At 45.3% G+C, this 17178-nt stretch overlaps 1 protein-coding gene across 3 annotated transcripts in view; it reads left to right on the forward strand.

Annotated features, from left to right (window-relative positions):
- prkci (protein kinase C, iota) overlaps nt 1-17178 on the forward strand; it is a 206624-nt gene that overhangs the window by 150062 nt on the left and 39384 nt on the right. For all 3 annotated transcript variants that reach the window (XR_011934419.1, XR_011934420.1, XM_072473783.1), the window contains exons 11-14: nt 5760-5857; nt 6753-6839; nt 7270-7405; nt 8916-9003. Coding sequence is in view for 1 of the 3 variants with exons in the window: in XM_072473783.1 (XP_072329884.1) it covers nt 5760-5857; nt 6753-6839; nt 7270-7405; nt 8916-9003 (409 nt within the window). In the remaining 2 variants the exon portion in view is untranslated. The remainder of the gene's footprint in view (nt 1-5759; nt 5858-6752; nt 6840-7269; nt 7406-8915; nt 9004-17178) is intronic.

Raw genomic sequence — 17178 nt, forward strand, 5'->3', positions numbered from 1 at the left:
CAGCCCCATGTTCTTTCATGGCCTTCAAGCTGCTGGATCACAATGGCATGGAGTGTAATAATGTAGCTTCTATGACAAAGAACAAGAACAAAGAAAAGTACAGCACAGGAACAGGCCCTTCGGCCCTCCAAGCCTGTGCCGAACATGCTGCCCGTCTAAACTAAAATCTTCTACACTTCCTGGGTCCATATCCCTCTCTTCCCATCTTATTCATGTATTTGTCAAGATGCCCTTAAATGTCACTATCGCCCCTGCTTCTGCCACCTTCTCCGGCAGCGAGTTCCAGGCACCCACTACCCTCTGTATGAAAAAACTTCCCTCGTACATCTCCTCTAAACCTTGCCCCTTGCACCTTAAACCTATGCCCCCAAGTAATTGACCCCTCTACCCTTGGAAAAAGTCTCTGACTATCCACTCTGTCTATGCCCCTCATAATTTTGTAGACCTCTAGCAGGTCGCCCTCTCCCCTCACTGTCGTTCCAGTGAGAACAAACCAAGTTTATTCAACCGCTCCTCATAGCTAATGCCCTCCATACCAGGCAACATCCTGGTAAATCTCTTCTGCACCCTCTCTAAAGCCTCCACATCCTTCTGGTAGTGTGGCGACCAGAATTGAACACTATACTCCCAAGTGTGGCCTAACTAAGGTTCTATACAGCCCCAACATGACTTGCCAATTCTTATACTCAATGCCCCGGCCAATGAAGGCAAGCACGCCGTATGCCTTCTTGACTACCTTCTCCACCTGTGTTGTCCCTTTCAGTGACCTATGGACCTGTACACCTAGATCTCTCTGACTGTCAATACTCATTGAGGATTCTACCATTCACTGTATATTCCCTACCTGCATTAGACCTTCCAAAATGCATTACCTCACTTTTGTCCAGATTAAACTCCAGCTGCCATCGCTCCGCCCTAGTCTCCAAACGATCTAAATCCTGCTGTATCCTCTGACAGTCCTCATCACTATCCGCAATTCCACCAGACTTTGTGTCGTCTGCAAACTTACTAATCAGACCAGTTACACTTTCCTCCAAATCATTTATATATACTACGAACAGCAAAGGTCCCAGCACTGATACCTGCGGAACACCACTAGTCACAGCCCTCCAATCAGAAAAGCACCCTTCCATTGCTACTCTCTGCCTTCTATGACCTAGCCAGTTCTATATCCATCTTGCCAGCTCACCCCTGATCCCGTGTGACTTCACCTTTTGTACCAGTCTGCCATGAAGGACCTTGTCAAAGGCCTTACTGAAGTCCATATAGACAACATTCACTGCCCTACCTGCATCAACATTCACTGCCCTACCTGCATCAATCTAAGTGATAGTGAATACAAAATATGTTCAACTTGACTGTAAATCAGTGTTTTCCAAACTTTTTTTCCCGCGACCCACTTTTGGCAACCAGTCAACCTTTGGGACCCACGCCAGCTGACCTTCATGATGCACGCTGGCCAACCTTCACGACACATGCCATGTTTGCTTACCTTTTAATGCTAAAGGGGAGCTTTGTCCTCAGGATCTCACTTGAATCCGGTTCAAAGGAGTAGAGGGCAATGTGCAAAGCAGGTGCAAACTTCAGCCAGTTCCTTTGCGCCGTCTTCATCTTTATGAAAATGGAAAATCCAACCTGACATGTAGGTTGTCATTAAGGGCAATAGCTTGTTTTACTCAGCACTGGATACTCCTGAGAGATACAACACCAGAATGCTGACAGCCTCAAGGGCTTTTGGTGCATTTTTAATGTTGTATACAGGTAAGCTGCAGCAGCGCAGTCTTTTAATTTGGAGTCAACTCTTAAATTAATAACTGGGTCAACGGCAATATGCAGCGCAGTGGTTAGCACTGGGACTACAGCGCTGAGGATCTGAGTTCGATTCAGGGCCTGGGTCACTGTCCGTGTGGAGTTTGCACATTCTCCCCATGTCTGCGTGGGTTTAACCCCCACAACCCAAAGATGTGAAGGTTAGGTGGATTGACCACGCTAAATTGCCCCTTAATTGGAAAAAAAAAATGATTGGGTACTCTCAATTTATCAAAAAAAATTAATCACTGAGTCTGCGGTCTCAACCTGACGAGGAATTTTTCACACGTCTCTCAAATTCTGAAGTTTCTCTCATTTGCCTGTACTTCCCTGCATATATGGGCAGCACGGTAGCCTAGTGGTTAGCGCAATTGCTTCACAGCTCCAGGGTCCCAGGTTCGATTCCCGGCTGGGTCACTGTCTGTGCGGAGTCTGCACGTTCTCCCCGTATGTGCATGGGTTTCCTCCGGGTGCTCCGGTTTCCTCCCACAGTCCAAAGATGTGCAGGTTAGGTGGATTGGCCATGCTAAATTGCCCTTAGTGTCCAAAATTGCCTTTAGTGTTGGTTGAGTGGGGTTACTGGGTTATGGGGATAGGGTGGTGTGGGCTTGGGTAGGGTGCTCTTTCCAAGAGCCGGTGCAGACTCGATGGGCCGAATGGCCTCCTTCTGCACTGTAAATTCTATGAAATCTATAACACACATCGGCTTAGCCTCCTTATTTGCATTGTCATAATTGACAAAACCATACCTCAAGAAATTATCATTATACTTCATTGTTCAAGAGCGGCCTGGTGGCACAATGGTTAGCACTGGTCTCTTTTGATGCTGAGGACCCAGGTTCGATGCCGGTCACAGATCACTGTCTGCGTTGCATTCTCGCCTCGCGACCCAAAAACGACGTGTAGGGTAGGTGGATTGGCCACACTAAATTCCCCCTTAATTGGAAAATTAAAAAATATATGCTTTGCTGTTCCGAGTTCAGTTACTTTTTTCAGGTCGATAACCAGAGGTTTTTAAGTTCTAACACGACCACAGCTCTCTCAGGCAGATTAAGTTGTGAGATCCTATGCAATAGGTAAACTGCCTATTTGAATCTTTGGCCATCTCTTACTTATAAGAAAACCAGTGACCTCCGCTGTTCACTTGCCTTGCTTGCCAGCGGCTACAAAATCGAAGCAACTCTTCTCCTTGCTTTGGCGACAAAAGAACGTATTTGGACAGCACTGCGTGGCAATTCTACGTGCATACTGCATGACCTCTCTGCTACCGCTTCTGGATGAAAGACTCCACACAGCCTAATCATGTATTTCCATTGAAAAGCCAGCAGCGGCCGCAATTCTTGATGCAAAAGCTGATAGCGGCTGTTGGGATTTTCTCCCATGATCGGGGCCATTGCGGGAACAGAGGGGCCAATCGCTCCACGACCCTCCTGACACCTGCCTGTTACCCACCCGTGGTTCGTGACCCTGACTTTGAAAAACCCTGCTGCAAATTATGTATAGGAGTGAAATCCAAGGAACGAGTTTCAGATTTTCAGTTTGAAAGGAAAATTCTCTTTCCTACTTATCGTTTAAGTTTGTTGTGGATCCAGAGTGTGTGATGTCTCTGGTAAGCCGTGGCAAATTTAATCCAATCTTTGAGGGGAGGAACTACTGTCTGATGCGTTTTGTTATTGGTGTATTCCATGAATCCTTTCTTTTTCAAATCCATACTTTCCCATTCATGTAGACATCTGGTTGATTTCAGATAGGTAAGTGGCAGTGGAGTGGTATGAGGGAATGGAAAAGTCACATTTGGGCTGCAACTTGAATTTTTATGCAGCATTTAAGGAATCTGCATAGTATCTTGGCCTGCTTTAATGTAATTCAGGAAACCATAGATTGATTCGCTGTGAAGGGATAATTATATCCATCTAGGGTGGTCACTAATTGTAAGGAAGCAAGTGGCTCTTAAAGATGTCATTAGTGTCACAAGTAGGCTTACAGCAACACTGCAATGAAGTTACAGTGAAAATCCCCTAGTCGCCGCACAACGGCGCCTGTTCAGGTACACTGAGGGAGAATTCAGAATGTCCAATTCACCTAACAAGCACGTCTTTCGAGACTTTGTGGAAGGAAACCGGGGCACCCAGAGGAAACCCACAGACACTGAGAACGTGCAGACTCCACACAGACCGTGACCCAACCCGGGTCCCTGACGCTCTGAAGCAACAGTGCTAACCACTGTGCTACCGTGCCGCCCTATGAACCCTTCTGTTGTGATGGTCAAAGTTGGACACCGTTAAACAAGTAATGGATCGAATTGTCCAAAGTCCAATCATCGTCAGATTGCCACTCTGCTCCTTTCTTTTACACTAGAATGGAGCTTCACATTTCTGGCCAAGACTTTATAAATCGGCCCTTTCAGGGGGCACCTTTTCTGGGTGTCCTCCTTTACAGTGCTGGATCGTCAAGAGAAGCCAAACCACAGGCCCCTAACCCATATTTTACACACTATGCTGTGTTTTCGCAGTCTTCATTCACTAACGCACTGAAAGGCTTTAAGACATTTAAATAGCTTTGCGTTGTGTGAGTGAATTTCATAGATTTCATAGAATTTACAGTGCAGAAGGAGGCCATTTGGCCCATCGAGTCTGCACCGACTCTTGGAAAGAGCACTCTACCCAACCCCACACCTCCACCCTGTCCCCATAACCCAGTAACCCCACCCAACACTAAGGGCAATTTTGGACACTAAGGGCAAATTAGCATAGCCAATCCACCTAACCTGCGCATCTTTAGACTGTGGGAGGAAGCCGGAGCACCGGAGGAAACCCACGCACACACGGGGAGAACGTGCAGACTCCGCACAGACAGTGACCCAAGCTGGGAATCGAACCTGGGACCCTGGAGCTGTGAAGCAATTGTGCTAACCACTGTGCTACCGTGCTGCCCAATGAATATGAGTTTGGTAAGTGGGTAGTGTGCCAGCTGGGTCGGGTGGTGAGTTTGAGGCAGTGGACAGAGAATTGGGGGTGGGGCGAGTCAGTGGGTGTCTTTGGGCTGTTATAGGACAAGTGGGTCAGTTGACCTGTTTTCTTTCAAACCTACATTTCTTGGGTAACTATCCAGGTAAGTGAGTCAGAACTATCTGGAGTTTCAATTCAAGCTCCGAGTGGATGGCTTTTTTGGAGGGTCTGAGGGAGGTGAGGAATTGCCCATCAGAAGTAGAAACTTCCTAGGCAGTTACCATGGAGTCCTTGCATTGGGACCTCTGATGGGTTCCACAGCACATCTTTTGGGTAATGTCTGGGGCAAGACCATCTAGAGACCAAGATGTTTTATGGGTTTCAAAGAAACCTTGGAAAATTTTACGTTTGACACAAAGCTTTGATTTTTTTTTTCAAAAACAGAAAATGCTCAACAATCTCAGCAGGTCTGTCAGCATCTGTGGCGAGAGAACGGAGCTGACGTTTCGTGTCTGAATGACTTCCATGTCAAAGCTACTGTCTAGCCCTGTTCCCTTTATTCATTGTTTTCTGATCATTTTGTTTTATGAACCTGCACTTCAGTTTTAGCTAATATTTATCCATTATTTTAATTCTCTTGCATAAATGTTAGTCAATTAAAATATTTATTTAGATATATTTCAGCAATGACTTTACTGTGCTCAAATTTATGACTTTTCAATTAGGTTTATGCATGTCCCAGCTTTCTTGATTTGAATATGATTTTACCTGTTTTTTTCTTTTGTTTCTTTGATGGTGTATTTTTGTACTTTGTATTATTTATGATTTGATGTTCTCTGCATCTTAATACTTATTTACCATGATAAATTTAAAATTGTATTCATTTTAGATCCAGGTCCCTTTAATACTGCAGTAACTATGTTTTTTGGATGGCAGAGCATGTTGTAAAATGTGAATTTTGTCTGATCTGAAATTTATGTAATTTATCTATCATTTTAACAGGATATTGATTGGGTGCAGACAGAAAAGCATGTGTTTGAGCAGGCATCAAATCACCCCTTTCTCGTAGGACTGCATTCTTGCTTCCAGACTGAGAGCAGGTGGGATCAGTTTCCAAAAGCTGTGTCCTGACTGTGTTGTACGTGTGTCTCGCTTAGCAAAGATGGTAGATGAATGATTTTTGTAGTTTGAACTGGTAATGTTTTAGGGAATTTTCAAAGCAAAACTGATCTTTTTCCGCAGAATTTTGTTAGCTAATAATTGCATGAATACATTTATATTGCTGACTTCAGTGACCTTTCCCGATAACTTATTCCACAACTTTTATTATCCTTTGATTGAAGGGTTCTGTCTGAATTTTTAAATCCAAATTTCCTAAAAATTACTAACTTGTAGCCACCTGTATTTCAGTGATCGAGAAAGTATAAATACAATATTTTAAATTTAAAGTTGTGCGACTGCTGCATTTCCTTGTGCACTTTCTTCCTTGCCCTTCATTTGCTATGCGGGCAAGGGAATGTGCGAATAAATAGGGACTGCTAAACTGCCTGCCAACAGCAGTGGTGGCTAGATAATAATTTGCAAGCCCAATGTGTCTTCCTTGGGTGAGGTTAATTATTTAAATTTGTTTGATTTGTCAAACAAGAAGCCCTGATGATGGTGAGTGATTTTGTTTAAAATAAGGATGTCAGTGATAATTTTACTTGCTGTCTTTAGTGTTGTGGGATGCTAATTTGGAGTAAAACACGGCCAGCAATTACTTCGCACAGGTTCCAAGACTTTGGGTAAATATTTTAATACGTCGACTTTCTAAATTCTTTTCAATCCACAAACTCCCAGTAGCTCTGAATTTATCAATAAATTGTAACAGTACACTTCTTTTACTGGGCAAAGAAGCAACTCTTCAAAAAAAATAGATGTGTAATTGAGGATTTTGTTCATCCAGTGAGGAAAACAATTGCAGTTGTTTAATAGTTGATTTAAATTTTGTTACAGGCTATTTTTTGTCATAGAATATGTCAATGGTGGAGATTTGATGTTTCATATGCAGAGGCAACGAAAGCTTCCAGAAGAGCATGCCAGGTTAGAGGAATTGGGCTGTGGTTTCTATTTATTTTAGAAATAGAGTGAAACCTTTTTAATTACAGATGCCAAAGAGACTTCCCTCACCTGATCTCTCTTTAAAGGTGGTTTTATTTTCAAAATGGTCCCTGTATGCACAGTAAATGAGTTAAGTTAGAAATCCCATGAGTGTGTGTCCATTGCCCCTTCCCACCGCGCATGCTCCCCTTTGCTTCCTCGCACCCCCTCCCCCATGTGTTGCACATGGCATTGATTTCAACACACTGAGGGAAGAAGGATTACTATGAACCCACTAACCAGTGTTGTTATGCCCATCAGTTAAAAAGACATTTGAAATAGAATAAAGAAATTGATATTCTAGCCAAATATGGTTTCATTTTGTCCATTTTTGTGTTTGAAAGAGACTTGAACAATTTTTCATTTGTGGCAGATTTTACTCTTCAGAGATCAGTTTGGCCTTAAACTACCTTCATGAACATGGGATCATTTACAGAGATTTGAAACTGGACAATGTCTTGCTGGACTCTGAAGGACATATTAAACTAACAGACTATGGAATGTGTAAGGTAAGATCATTTTGCAATAAAAGCAGAGAAAGTGGTTGGGCAGAGAGTTCAGGTTTAGAATTAGTGTGCAGATATTTGGCCTCTTCGGGCATATTCTTCCTGTTCTGTATCAAATCAATTGATGGTATACTATCCAGCAGTGGCATAGTTGATCTTGAAAAATCAGGAATTAGGTGGGCCTTGGGTTCTTTTGATTTGTTCTTGGAATGTGAGCATCTCTGTCGAGGCCAACATTTGTTGTCCACCCATAATTGCCCTTGAGGAAGGGGCTGCTCTGCTCTTTTGAGTCGCTGAAGCTCTTGTGATGTAGGTCCACCTACTTGAGGATTGTGTATGATGTGGAGGTGAATTTGCAGGTGGTGATCCCATACGTGCTTCTAGACAGTAGAACGTGTTGTTGAAGGAGCTCGTGAAGTTGCTGCAGTGAATCTTGCAGATGGTGCACATTGCTGCCACTATGTTTCGGTCATGGAGGGTGTGAACACTTGATGTGGTGGATTGGGTGACGTTCAAGCAGGCTGTTTTGTCCTGGATGGTGTTAAGGTTCTTGAGTGTTATTGGAACCACACTCACCCAGACAAGTGAAGTTTTCCTTCACTCTCCCTTTCTTGTTCTTTGTAGATGATGGACAGGCTTTGGGAAGTCGGGAGGTGCCCAACACAGAATTCCATGCCTCAGACCTGCTCTTGTGGCCACAGCATTTATTTGGCTGATCCAGTTCATTTCATAGAACATACAGTACAGAAGGAGGCTATTTGGCCCATCGAGTCTGCACAGACCCACTTAAGCCCTCTCTTCCACCCTATCCCCGTAACCCAATAAGCCCTCCTAACCCTTTTGGACACTAAGGGCAATTTAGCATGTCCAATCCACCTAACCTGCACGTCTGGGAGGAAACTGGAGCACCCGGAGGAAACCCACACAGACACGGGGAGAACATGCAGACTCCACACAGACAGTGACCCAGCGGAGAATCGAACCTGGGACCCTGGAGCTGTGAAGCCACAGTGCTATCCACTTGTGCTACCGTGTTCATGATCAATGGTAACCCCCAGGATGTTGATGGTTGGGAATTGGGCGATGGTAATGCCATTGAATGTCAAGGGAAGATGAATAGATTCTCTCTGATTGGAGGTCACCACTACCTGACACTAATGTCCGGTTGGCAGTGCGAATTTGTTTGTTCCTCTCCATCCCTTTTATTGTGGCGTAGCGTCAGTAGTGACCCACAAGTGGCCTTGAGACCCACATTTTAGCTAAAAAAGAAAGCAAAGAGAAAGTGGCTCAGAACTGAAGGATAGAAAAGCCTTTGCAGGGCTGGGAACGTTCCAGTGGCATTTTTTAAAAAGAGTGTTCTGATGAAAGCCATTACTGAAATTTCTACTGTATTATTTGCATTCTTATGATTGCAAAGAATGTGACATGGGGATTGGCGGAAAAAAAGATTGTTAAATTTACTGATGTACTCTATTGAATTCTGCTTAAAATTAATCCTTCACTTTACTTGCAGGAAGGCCTGAGGCCTGGTGATACAACCAGCACATTCTGTGGCACACCCAATTACATTGCTCCAGAAATCCTGCGAGGGGAGGATTATGGTAATATTGTTTGGGCACTTGTTCATTCTAAAATGCATTCCAGCAGTTAAAAATACACTTTCTCGGTTAATGACCAACTCTTTGGTAGAGGGGTAGGATACTAAATTGGAAGTTTGTGTTTTTAAGTGCCCACAGGGTTGTCAGACTCCGCTATGAAGAGCTGAAGAGCATAGCAGTAAATCTTATTGGATTTTCATGTGTGTTCAGTTGGGCCATCCGTGCAGCTGCATTGTGAATGTATCATATTTCCACCTTGTCAGTTGGGGAAGGTGGAAGTTCATGAACGGAAGGAGAGAATTTAGTTGTATACCTTACATGGCCAAAGGGTCAAATGTAGTTACGGGTGGTCAACATGACAACTATAGGATAAAGGTGGCGCAGTAGTTAGCATTGCAGCCTCATGGCGCCGAGGACCCGGGTTTTTTCCCGGCCCCGGGTCACTGTTGGTGTGGAGTTTGCACATTCTCTCCGTGTCTGCATGGGTGTCACCCCACAATGCAAAGTTGTGCAGGGTAGGTGGATTGGCCATGCTAAATTGCCCCTTAATTGGAATTTGTTTTTAAAAATTACAATTGTAGGATTAAACTGATTTTGTATAATACGGGGCTGGATTAGCACAGTGGGCTGGATTAGCACAGTGGGCTAAACAGCTGGCTTGTAAAGCAGAACAAGGCTAGCAGCACGGGTTCAATTTCCGTACCAGCCTCCCCGAACAGGTGCCGGAATGTGGCGACTAGGGGCTTTCCCCAGTAACTTCATATGAAGCCTACTTGTGACAATAAGCGATTTGCATAATTTTTTTTTCACGTTCGTGACTTCATAAACCCAAGCCTACTCAATTAGGGCCTCCCAGCTCTTTTGTGACATCTTGCAACATGAAAGTGTAACATTACTTTGGCAATGCTAAGCTTATTTTTTTAAAATAAATTCTCTGTGCTCGATTTCAACTATGCAAGGTGTTTCCCAAATCTTTTCTGGTAGTTTTTTATGTTATTTATTCACGATTCCATTATTCGATAGGGCAGAAATTTATTTTGCTGAATGTAACACTTAGTGTTACTGTAATAGTAAACTGACAAATTTGTTTCAACATGACAGAATCGCATGAATGTTCTGTCAAACCCCCAGTGAAGTATTGTGTACATTTCTAAAGCTGATGTTTGTTATTTGACCCAAGCAATCAATAATGGTGCTTACAGTTGCTCTATGCAACTGTAGCCCTAATCTCATGAGCCTGCCCTTTTTCTTTAACCCCCTTCCTACAGCCACCTAGAAAACCTATTTTTTAATGCTAGTATGGTATTTCTTTCAAAAGGCCAGCATGGGCATATTGGGCTGAATGGTCACCTTGTATGCTTAATGATTCTATACTATAATATATATTGTCAGATACATAATTAGCACAATTTCAAATGTGCAGATAGTTGGGTACATGGAATCAACTGCCAAGGTAGTTAATGCTTTGTTTGAATATTTTGAAAAGACATTTGGTCAGTTTCTGATTAAGGGATATAATCATTTAAAGTCTGCAACAGTGAGCAGATTACTGGTTTGATGGGGTTCTTTCTTGAAGCGTATTTATAAAGTTCATTGGATTTCTTTTATCCCCAAAACATATTTTCTCACTCAACATTGCTTGTGACAACCTTGTGGCAGCTGGTGGAGTATCCATTATCCGAAATAGTAAATACAGAATACCGGTGATATGTTCTCACCCATGGCGCTGTCTGTAATCCTGTTTATTGAAGTATGTTTGGTGTGTCGGTATGTGGCCAAACAACTAGGCTTCCCGCCCTAAAGGTCGGCTGCAGTTTGTGAGGTTCGTCTTGGCTCGGGTCATCTCAGGTCAAGGATTTCCAAGCGTTAAAGGTTTCAAGAAAGTTGCGCTTTTTGGGTGTGTTAGGATACTCCTCCACCTGTAAATGATTTGGTTAATCCTAAATGCGATGCACAAAATGTGATGTTCACACAAATAGATCAAGGAAATGAAAAATATTTTTTATAAACTGTGGAATTAATGAATGATGATTAATCATTTGATAAAATCTCAAATCTTATTCTACGTGGATTTAAATTTTATTTTAAACTTGGAGGGGGTTGAGGTGGGAAGAAGAACACAATAAATAGGAACAGAAGCAGGCCATTTAGTCTTTCCAGTCCGATGAGATAATGGGGAATCTTCTACTTCACCATTTTCCTGCATTATCCCCATGTTCCTTGGTGTTTTCAATATGTATAAACTGGTCGATCTTGTTTTTTTGGCAATATTTTTATTACGTTTTTAATACATAAAAAAGAAAACATACCTACCCCAAACCAAACTAGTATAAAAAGAAACACTCGCAACTCCCACCCCTCCCCCTTCCCTAACAATTGATGCCGACAACCTTATTGAAATACAGAATGAAGGGGTACCATATTTTATAGAATCCCTCGATCTGGGCGTGCCACCTGAACCCAGATACCTAAAGTGGGAGGTCGCCATACGAAATGGCAACCCCCCACAAACCCACTCCCTTCCCAGGAGAAACCGAAAAGCACTGGCTCTTCTCCAAGTTCAGTTTGTATCCTGAGAGAGACCCAAATCGATTCAATAGCGCCATTATATCCTCACCGTGGGGCCTGGATCCAAGATGTATAGAAGAAGGCCATCGGCAAATAGGAAACCCTATGCTACACCCCACCCCTCACTATCCCCCTCCACTGATCTGACTGCCTCAGTGCGATGATCAAAGGCTCTATTACCAACACAAACAGGAGAGGGAACATAGGGCACCCTGCCTCATTCCCCTATACAACTGGAAATATCCTGAATTCTGATCATTCATACAGATACTTGCCTTGGACCCCCTATAAAGCAATTTAACCCATTACATAAACTTGGGCCCTACCCCAAACCGTTTCAACACGGCAAACAGATGGCTCCACTCCACACTATCAAAGGCCTTCTCTGCGTCCAGCGCCACAATCTCCTGCTCCCCTCTTCCCACCAGGGAAAGCGCCACGTTCAATAAACGCGGCACATTCGAGAACAACCGCCTGCCAATTACAAACCCTATCTGGTCCTCCCCCACCACCTGCGGAAGACACTCCTCCAACCCGAGCAGCAACACCTTAACAAGAACCTGAAATGAAATGAAAATCGCTTATTGTCACAAGTAGGCTTCAAATGAAGTTACTGTGAAAAGCCCCTAGTCGCCACATTCCGGCGCCTGTTCGGGGAGGCTGTTACGGGAATTGAACCGTGCTGCTGGCCTGCCTTGGTCTGCTTTCAAAGCCAGCAATTTAGCCCTATGCTAAACAGCCCCTTTTGGCATCCACATTTAGTTTGAGATATCGGCCGATATGACCCGCGCTGTACCAGGTCCTTATCTTTCTTTAATAGAAGCGAGAATTGTCTCTGGGAGCGCCCCCCCCATATCCACAAACATCTTCACCAACCCCTCCCTATTCTCCTCCTGCATATGGCACTCAAATCCCTCCAAATTGTAAATTTGACTTAGCAGCTCCGACCTGTACAGCTCTTGATAAAACTCCTCAAATGCCCTATTGACCTTCTCTGGCGTGGTCACCAGCCCATTCCTCGCCTCTCGATCTGAACAATCTCCCGGAGGCCGCCTGCCGCATAAGCTGGCCAGCCAAACACCTCTCGCCAACGCTTTCAAAACCTCCCACATGACCGATGGCGAGACCTCCCCATTTTTATTAAACTCCACATACTCCTCTAATACCCTTGCCATCTTCACGTAGAACCCCACATACGCTAGCACCCCCACATCCAGACTCCATGCCGGCTGCCGTGCTGACCCCCTCTCCAACACCACATCCACCAGATCAGAAATTACTATTGCCAGATACTTTCCCCTCCTTACTCCCACCAACAAGGACACCTCCATGATGTGAAAAACCAATCCGACAAATACACGTTGTGTACAGGAGAAAAGAAAGAATATTTTCTGCCCTCCGGATTCAGAAACCTCCACGGGTTTACTCTTTCCCCTTCCCCCACAAATATCTCCTTCACAAGATATACCGCCAACACTTTTGTACCACCCTGATGAGGCCAAAAACCTTGGCTTAGCCCCATCCAGTTTTTGGTTCAAGACCATATTCAAGTCTGCCCCCCACGTCATCTTTATGAACCGTACATCATCCCAATTGGGGACATAAACGTGAACCAACACCACCAACCTTCCCTACAAAGAACCTGTAACTATCACAAATCTGTCCCCCTGATCTGCCGCCACAGTCTCCATCTGAAACCGTACTCCGAATGAACACCTGACTAACCCAATCCTTATGAAACCTTACCTGATCTTTCACCGGCAAATGGGCCTCCTGTCATCCCTCGAGCCCTTCAAGTGGGGGGAAACTTTCGCCCGCTTCACCGTCCCTCCCAATCCCTACACATTCCAAGTTACTAACGGGGGGAGGGCCTCCCAACCTCACCCCACCCCTACATATCGGCCATGTCCACTGGACAATCCGATTTTCCAACCTTGCCCTACCCCTACATATCAGCCATGTCCACAGTGAGGGGCAATCCGATCTCCCAACCCTAGGGGTGCACATCTCCAAAAATCTGTCCTGGTCCACCCACGTTGACGTTACCACCAAGAAAGCCCAACAACTCCCATACTTCCTCAGGAAACGAAGGAAATTCGGCATGTCCACGTTAACCCTTACCAACTTTTACGGATGCACCATAGAAAGCATCCTATCGGGCTGCACCAGCCTTGTATGGCAACTGCTCGGCCCAGGACCGCAAGAAGCTTCAGAGAGTTGTGAACACCGCCCAATCCATCACTGCCTCCCATCCGTTGACTCCATCTACACCTCCCGCTGCCTGGGGAAAGCGGGCAGCATAATCAAAGATCCCTCCCACCTGGCTTACTCACTCTTCCAACTTCTTCCATCGGGCAGGAGATACAGAAGTCTGAGAACACGCACGAACAGACTCAAAAACACCTTCTTCCCCACTGTCACCAGACTCCTAAATGACCCTCTTATGGACTGACCTCATTAACACTACACCCTGTTTGCTTCACCCGATGGCAGTGCTTATGTAGTTACATTGTATATGTTGTGTTGCCCTATTATGTACTTTCTTTTCTTCCCTTTTCTTCACATGTACTTAATGATCTGTTGAGCTGCTCGCAGAAAAATACTTTTCACTGTACCTCGGTACACGTGACAATAAACATATCCAATCCAACCGATTCCTAGAACAAGAGCCCAGCCAAGTTGGCCCCCAGACCCCCCCCCGCCCCCAAATGAGACCAAGAATTACTCGCAGTCACCGTCAACCAGCTACCCTCCCCCCATCCCGGAAGCCCCCCAACCACTTCTTCTCAAATCAGCTCCTCTCTTCAATCTCCCCATTTCCCTGCTGCTGCACACATTCTAGGTAAGACTAGACATTCTAGGGGCAGCACGGTAGCCTTGTGGATAGCACAATTGCTTCACAGCTCCAGGGTCCCAGGTTCGATTCTGGCTTGGGTCACTGTCTGTGCGGAGTCTGCACATCCTCCCCGTGTGTGCGTGGGTTTCCTCCGGGTGCTCCTGTTTCCTCCCACAGTCCAAAGATGTGCGGGTCAGGTGGATTGGCCATGATAAATTGCCCTTCGTGTCCAAAATTGCCCGTGGGGTTACTGGGTTCTGGGGATAGGGTGGCAGTGTTGACCTTGGGTAGGGTGCTCTTTCCAAGAACCGGTGCAGACTCGATGGGCTGAATGGCCTCCTTCTGCTCTGTAAATTCTATGATAAACCTGCCTATCCAGGTTCGGTTGACCTCTGCCCCCCATCTCTCTCCCATTCACTAGCCAACTCCAGTTTACTCGTGAGGTGGCCTGCACCAGAGCCCCATCCCCCACATCCATAACAAAGCAACTAAAAACAAACACCCTTCACCCAAACCATCTCCCTCACGTGTCAAACCTCCCCCATCCTCTAACTCATCCCGAAACTGCCCCTCTCCTCCCCTCCCCCCACCTGCATACTCTCTCCAACCCAAAACAATCCCCGGAGAGGAGAAAGGCAACCCATACCACAACAACATACCCCAAATCGCATCAGCATTAATCTTTTGGTACATTAGTTACTGTTAATGGGCCCCAACCACAAAGCATATCCTCCTTATCCCAACCACAAGTCCCAATGCCCATCTCCGTTCAGTCCCAATCCTTCCACTTTCACAAATGCCGCCATCTAAAAATAATGGTCCCTGGAGTTGTGCCTGTCTCTCAGCTTCACCAGCTAGACCATCCCAGAGCACACTCCACTCTTAGAAAGTGCTGCCTTCTCCCTATTAAAGGCTGCCCGCCTTCTCGCCAGCTCCACTGTGACACCCTGGTATATACGAATACCACTGCCATTCCACTTCATCTCCCGATTCTGCTTGGCCCATCTAAATACCTGTTCCTTCACCTGGTCGCTATGAAAGCAGGCAATCTCCACTTTTGACGGCTCGTTCGCTCGTGGCCGGAGCGACCAGTGGACCTATATAGAACATAGAACGATACAGCGCAGTACAGGCCCTTCAGCCCACGATGTTGCACCAAAACAAAAGCCATCTAAACTACACTATGCCATTATCATCCATATGTTTATCCAATAAACTTTTAAATGCCCTCAATGTTGGCGAGTTCACTACATTCCACGGCCTCACCATTCTTTGCGTAAAGAACCTACCTCTGACCTATGTCCTATATCTATTACCCCTCAGTTTAAAGCTATGTCCCCTCGTGCCAGCCATTTCCATCCACGGGAGAAGGCTCTCACTGTCCACCCTATCTAACCCCCTGATCATTTTGTATGCCTCTATTAAGTCTCCTCTTAACGTTCTTCTCTCCAACGAAAACAACCTCAAGTCCATCAGCCTTTCCTCATAAGATTTTCCCTCCATACCAGGCAACATCCTGGTAAATCTCCTCTGCACCCGCTCCAAAGCCTCCACGTCCTTCCTATAATGCGGTGACCAGAACTGTACGCAATACTCCAAATGCGGCCGTACCAGAGTTTTGTACCGCTGCAACATGACCTCCTGAATCCGGAACTCAATCCCTCTACCAATAAAGGCCAACACTCCATAGGCCTTCTTCACAACCCTATCAACCTGGGTGGCAACTTTCAGGGATCTATGTACATGGACACCTAGATCCCTCTGCTCATCCACACTTCCAAGAACTTTACCATTAGCCAAATATTCCGCATTCCTGTTATTCCTTCCAAAGTGAATCACCTCACACTTCTCTACATTAAACTCCATTTGCCACCTCTCAGCCCAGCTCTGCAGCTTATCTATATCCCTCTGTAACCTGCTACATCCGTCCACACTGTCGACAACACCACCGACTTTAGTATCGTCTGCAAATTTACTCACCCACCCTTCTGCGCCCTCCTCTAGGTCATTGATAAAAATGACAAACAGCAACGGCCCCAGAACAGATCCTTGAGGTACGCCACTTGTAACTGAACTCCATTTTGAACATTTCCCATCAACCACCACCCTCTGTCTTCTTTCAGCTAGCCAATTTCTGATCCACACCTCTAAATCTCCCTCAATCTCCAGCCTCCGTATTTTCTGCAATAGCCTACCGTGGGGAACCTTATCAAACGCTTTACCGAAATCCATATGCACCACATCAACTGCTCTACCCTCGTCTACCTGTTCAGTCACCTTCTCAAAGAACTCGATAAGGTTTGTGAGGCATGACCTACCCTTCACAAAGCCATGCTGACTATCCCTGATCATATTATTCCTATCTAGGTGATTGTAAATCTTGTCTCTTATAATCCCCTCCAAGACTTTACCCACTACAGACGTGAGGCTCACCGGTCTATAGTTGCCGGGGTTGTCTCTGCTCCCCTTTTTGAACAAAGGGACCACATTTGTTATCCTCCAGTCCTCTGGCACTATTCCTGTAGCCAATGATGACATAAAAATCAAAGCCAAAGGTCCAGCAATCTCTTCCCTGGCTTCCCAGAGAATCCTAGGATAAATCCCATCAGGCCCCGGGGACTTATCTATTTTCAGCCTGTCCAGAATTGCCAACACCTCTTCCCTACGTACCTCAATGCCATCTATTCTAATAGCCTGGGTCTCCGCATTCTCCTCCACAACATTATCTTTTTCCAGAGTGAATACTGACGAAAAATATTCATTTAGTATCTCTC

The sequence above is a fragment of the Scyliorhinus torazame genome, chromosome 14 (genome assembly GCF_047496885.1).
Source record: "Scyliorhinus torazame isolate Kashiwa2021f chromosome 14, sScyTor2.1, whole genome shotgun sequence".
NCBI classification, from domain to species: Eukaryota; Metazoa; Chordata; class Chondrichthyes; order Carcharhiniformes; family Scyliorhinidae; genus Scyliorhinus; species Scyliorhinus torazame.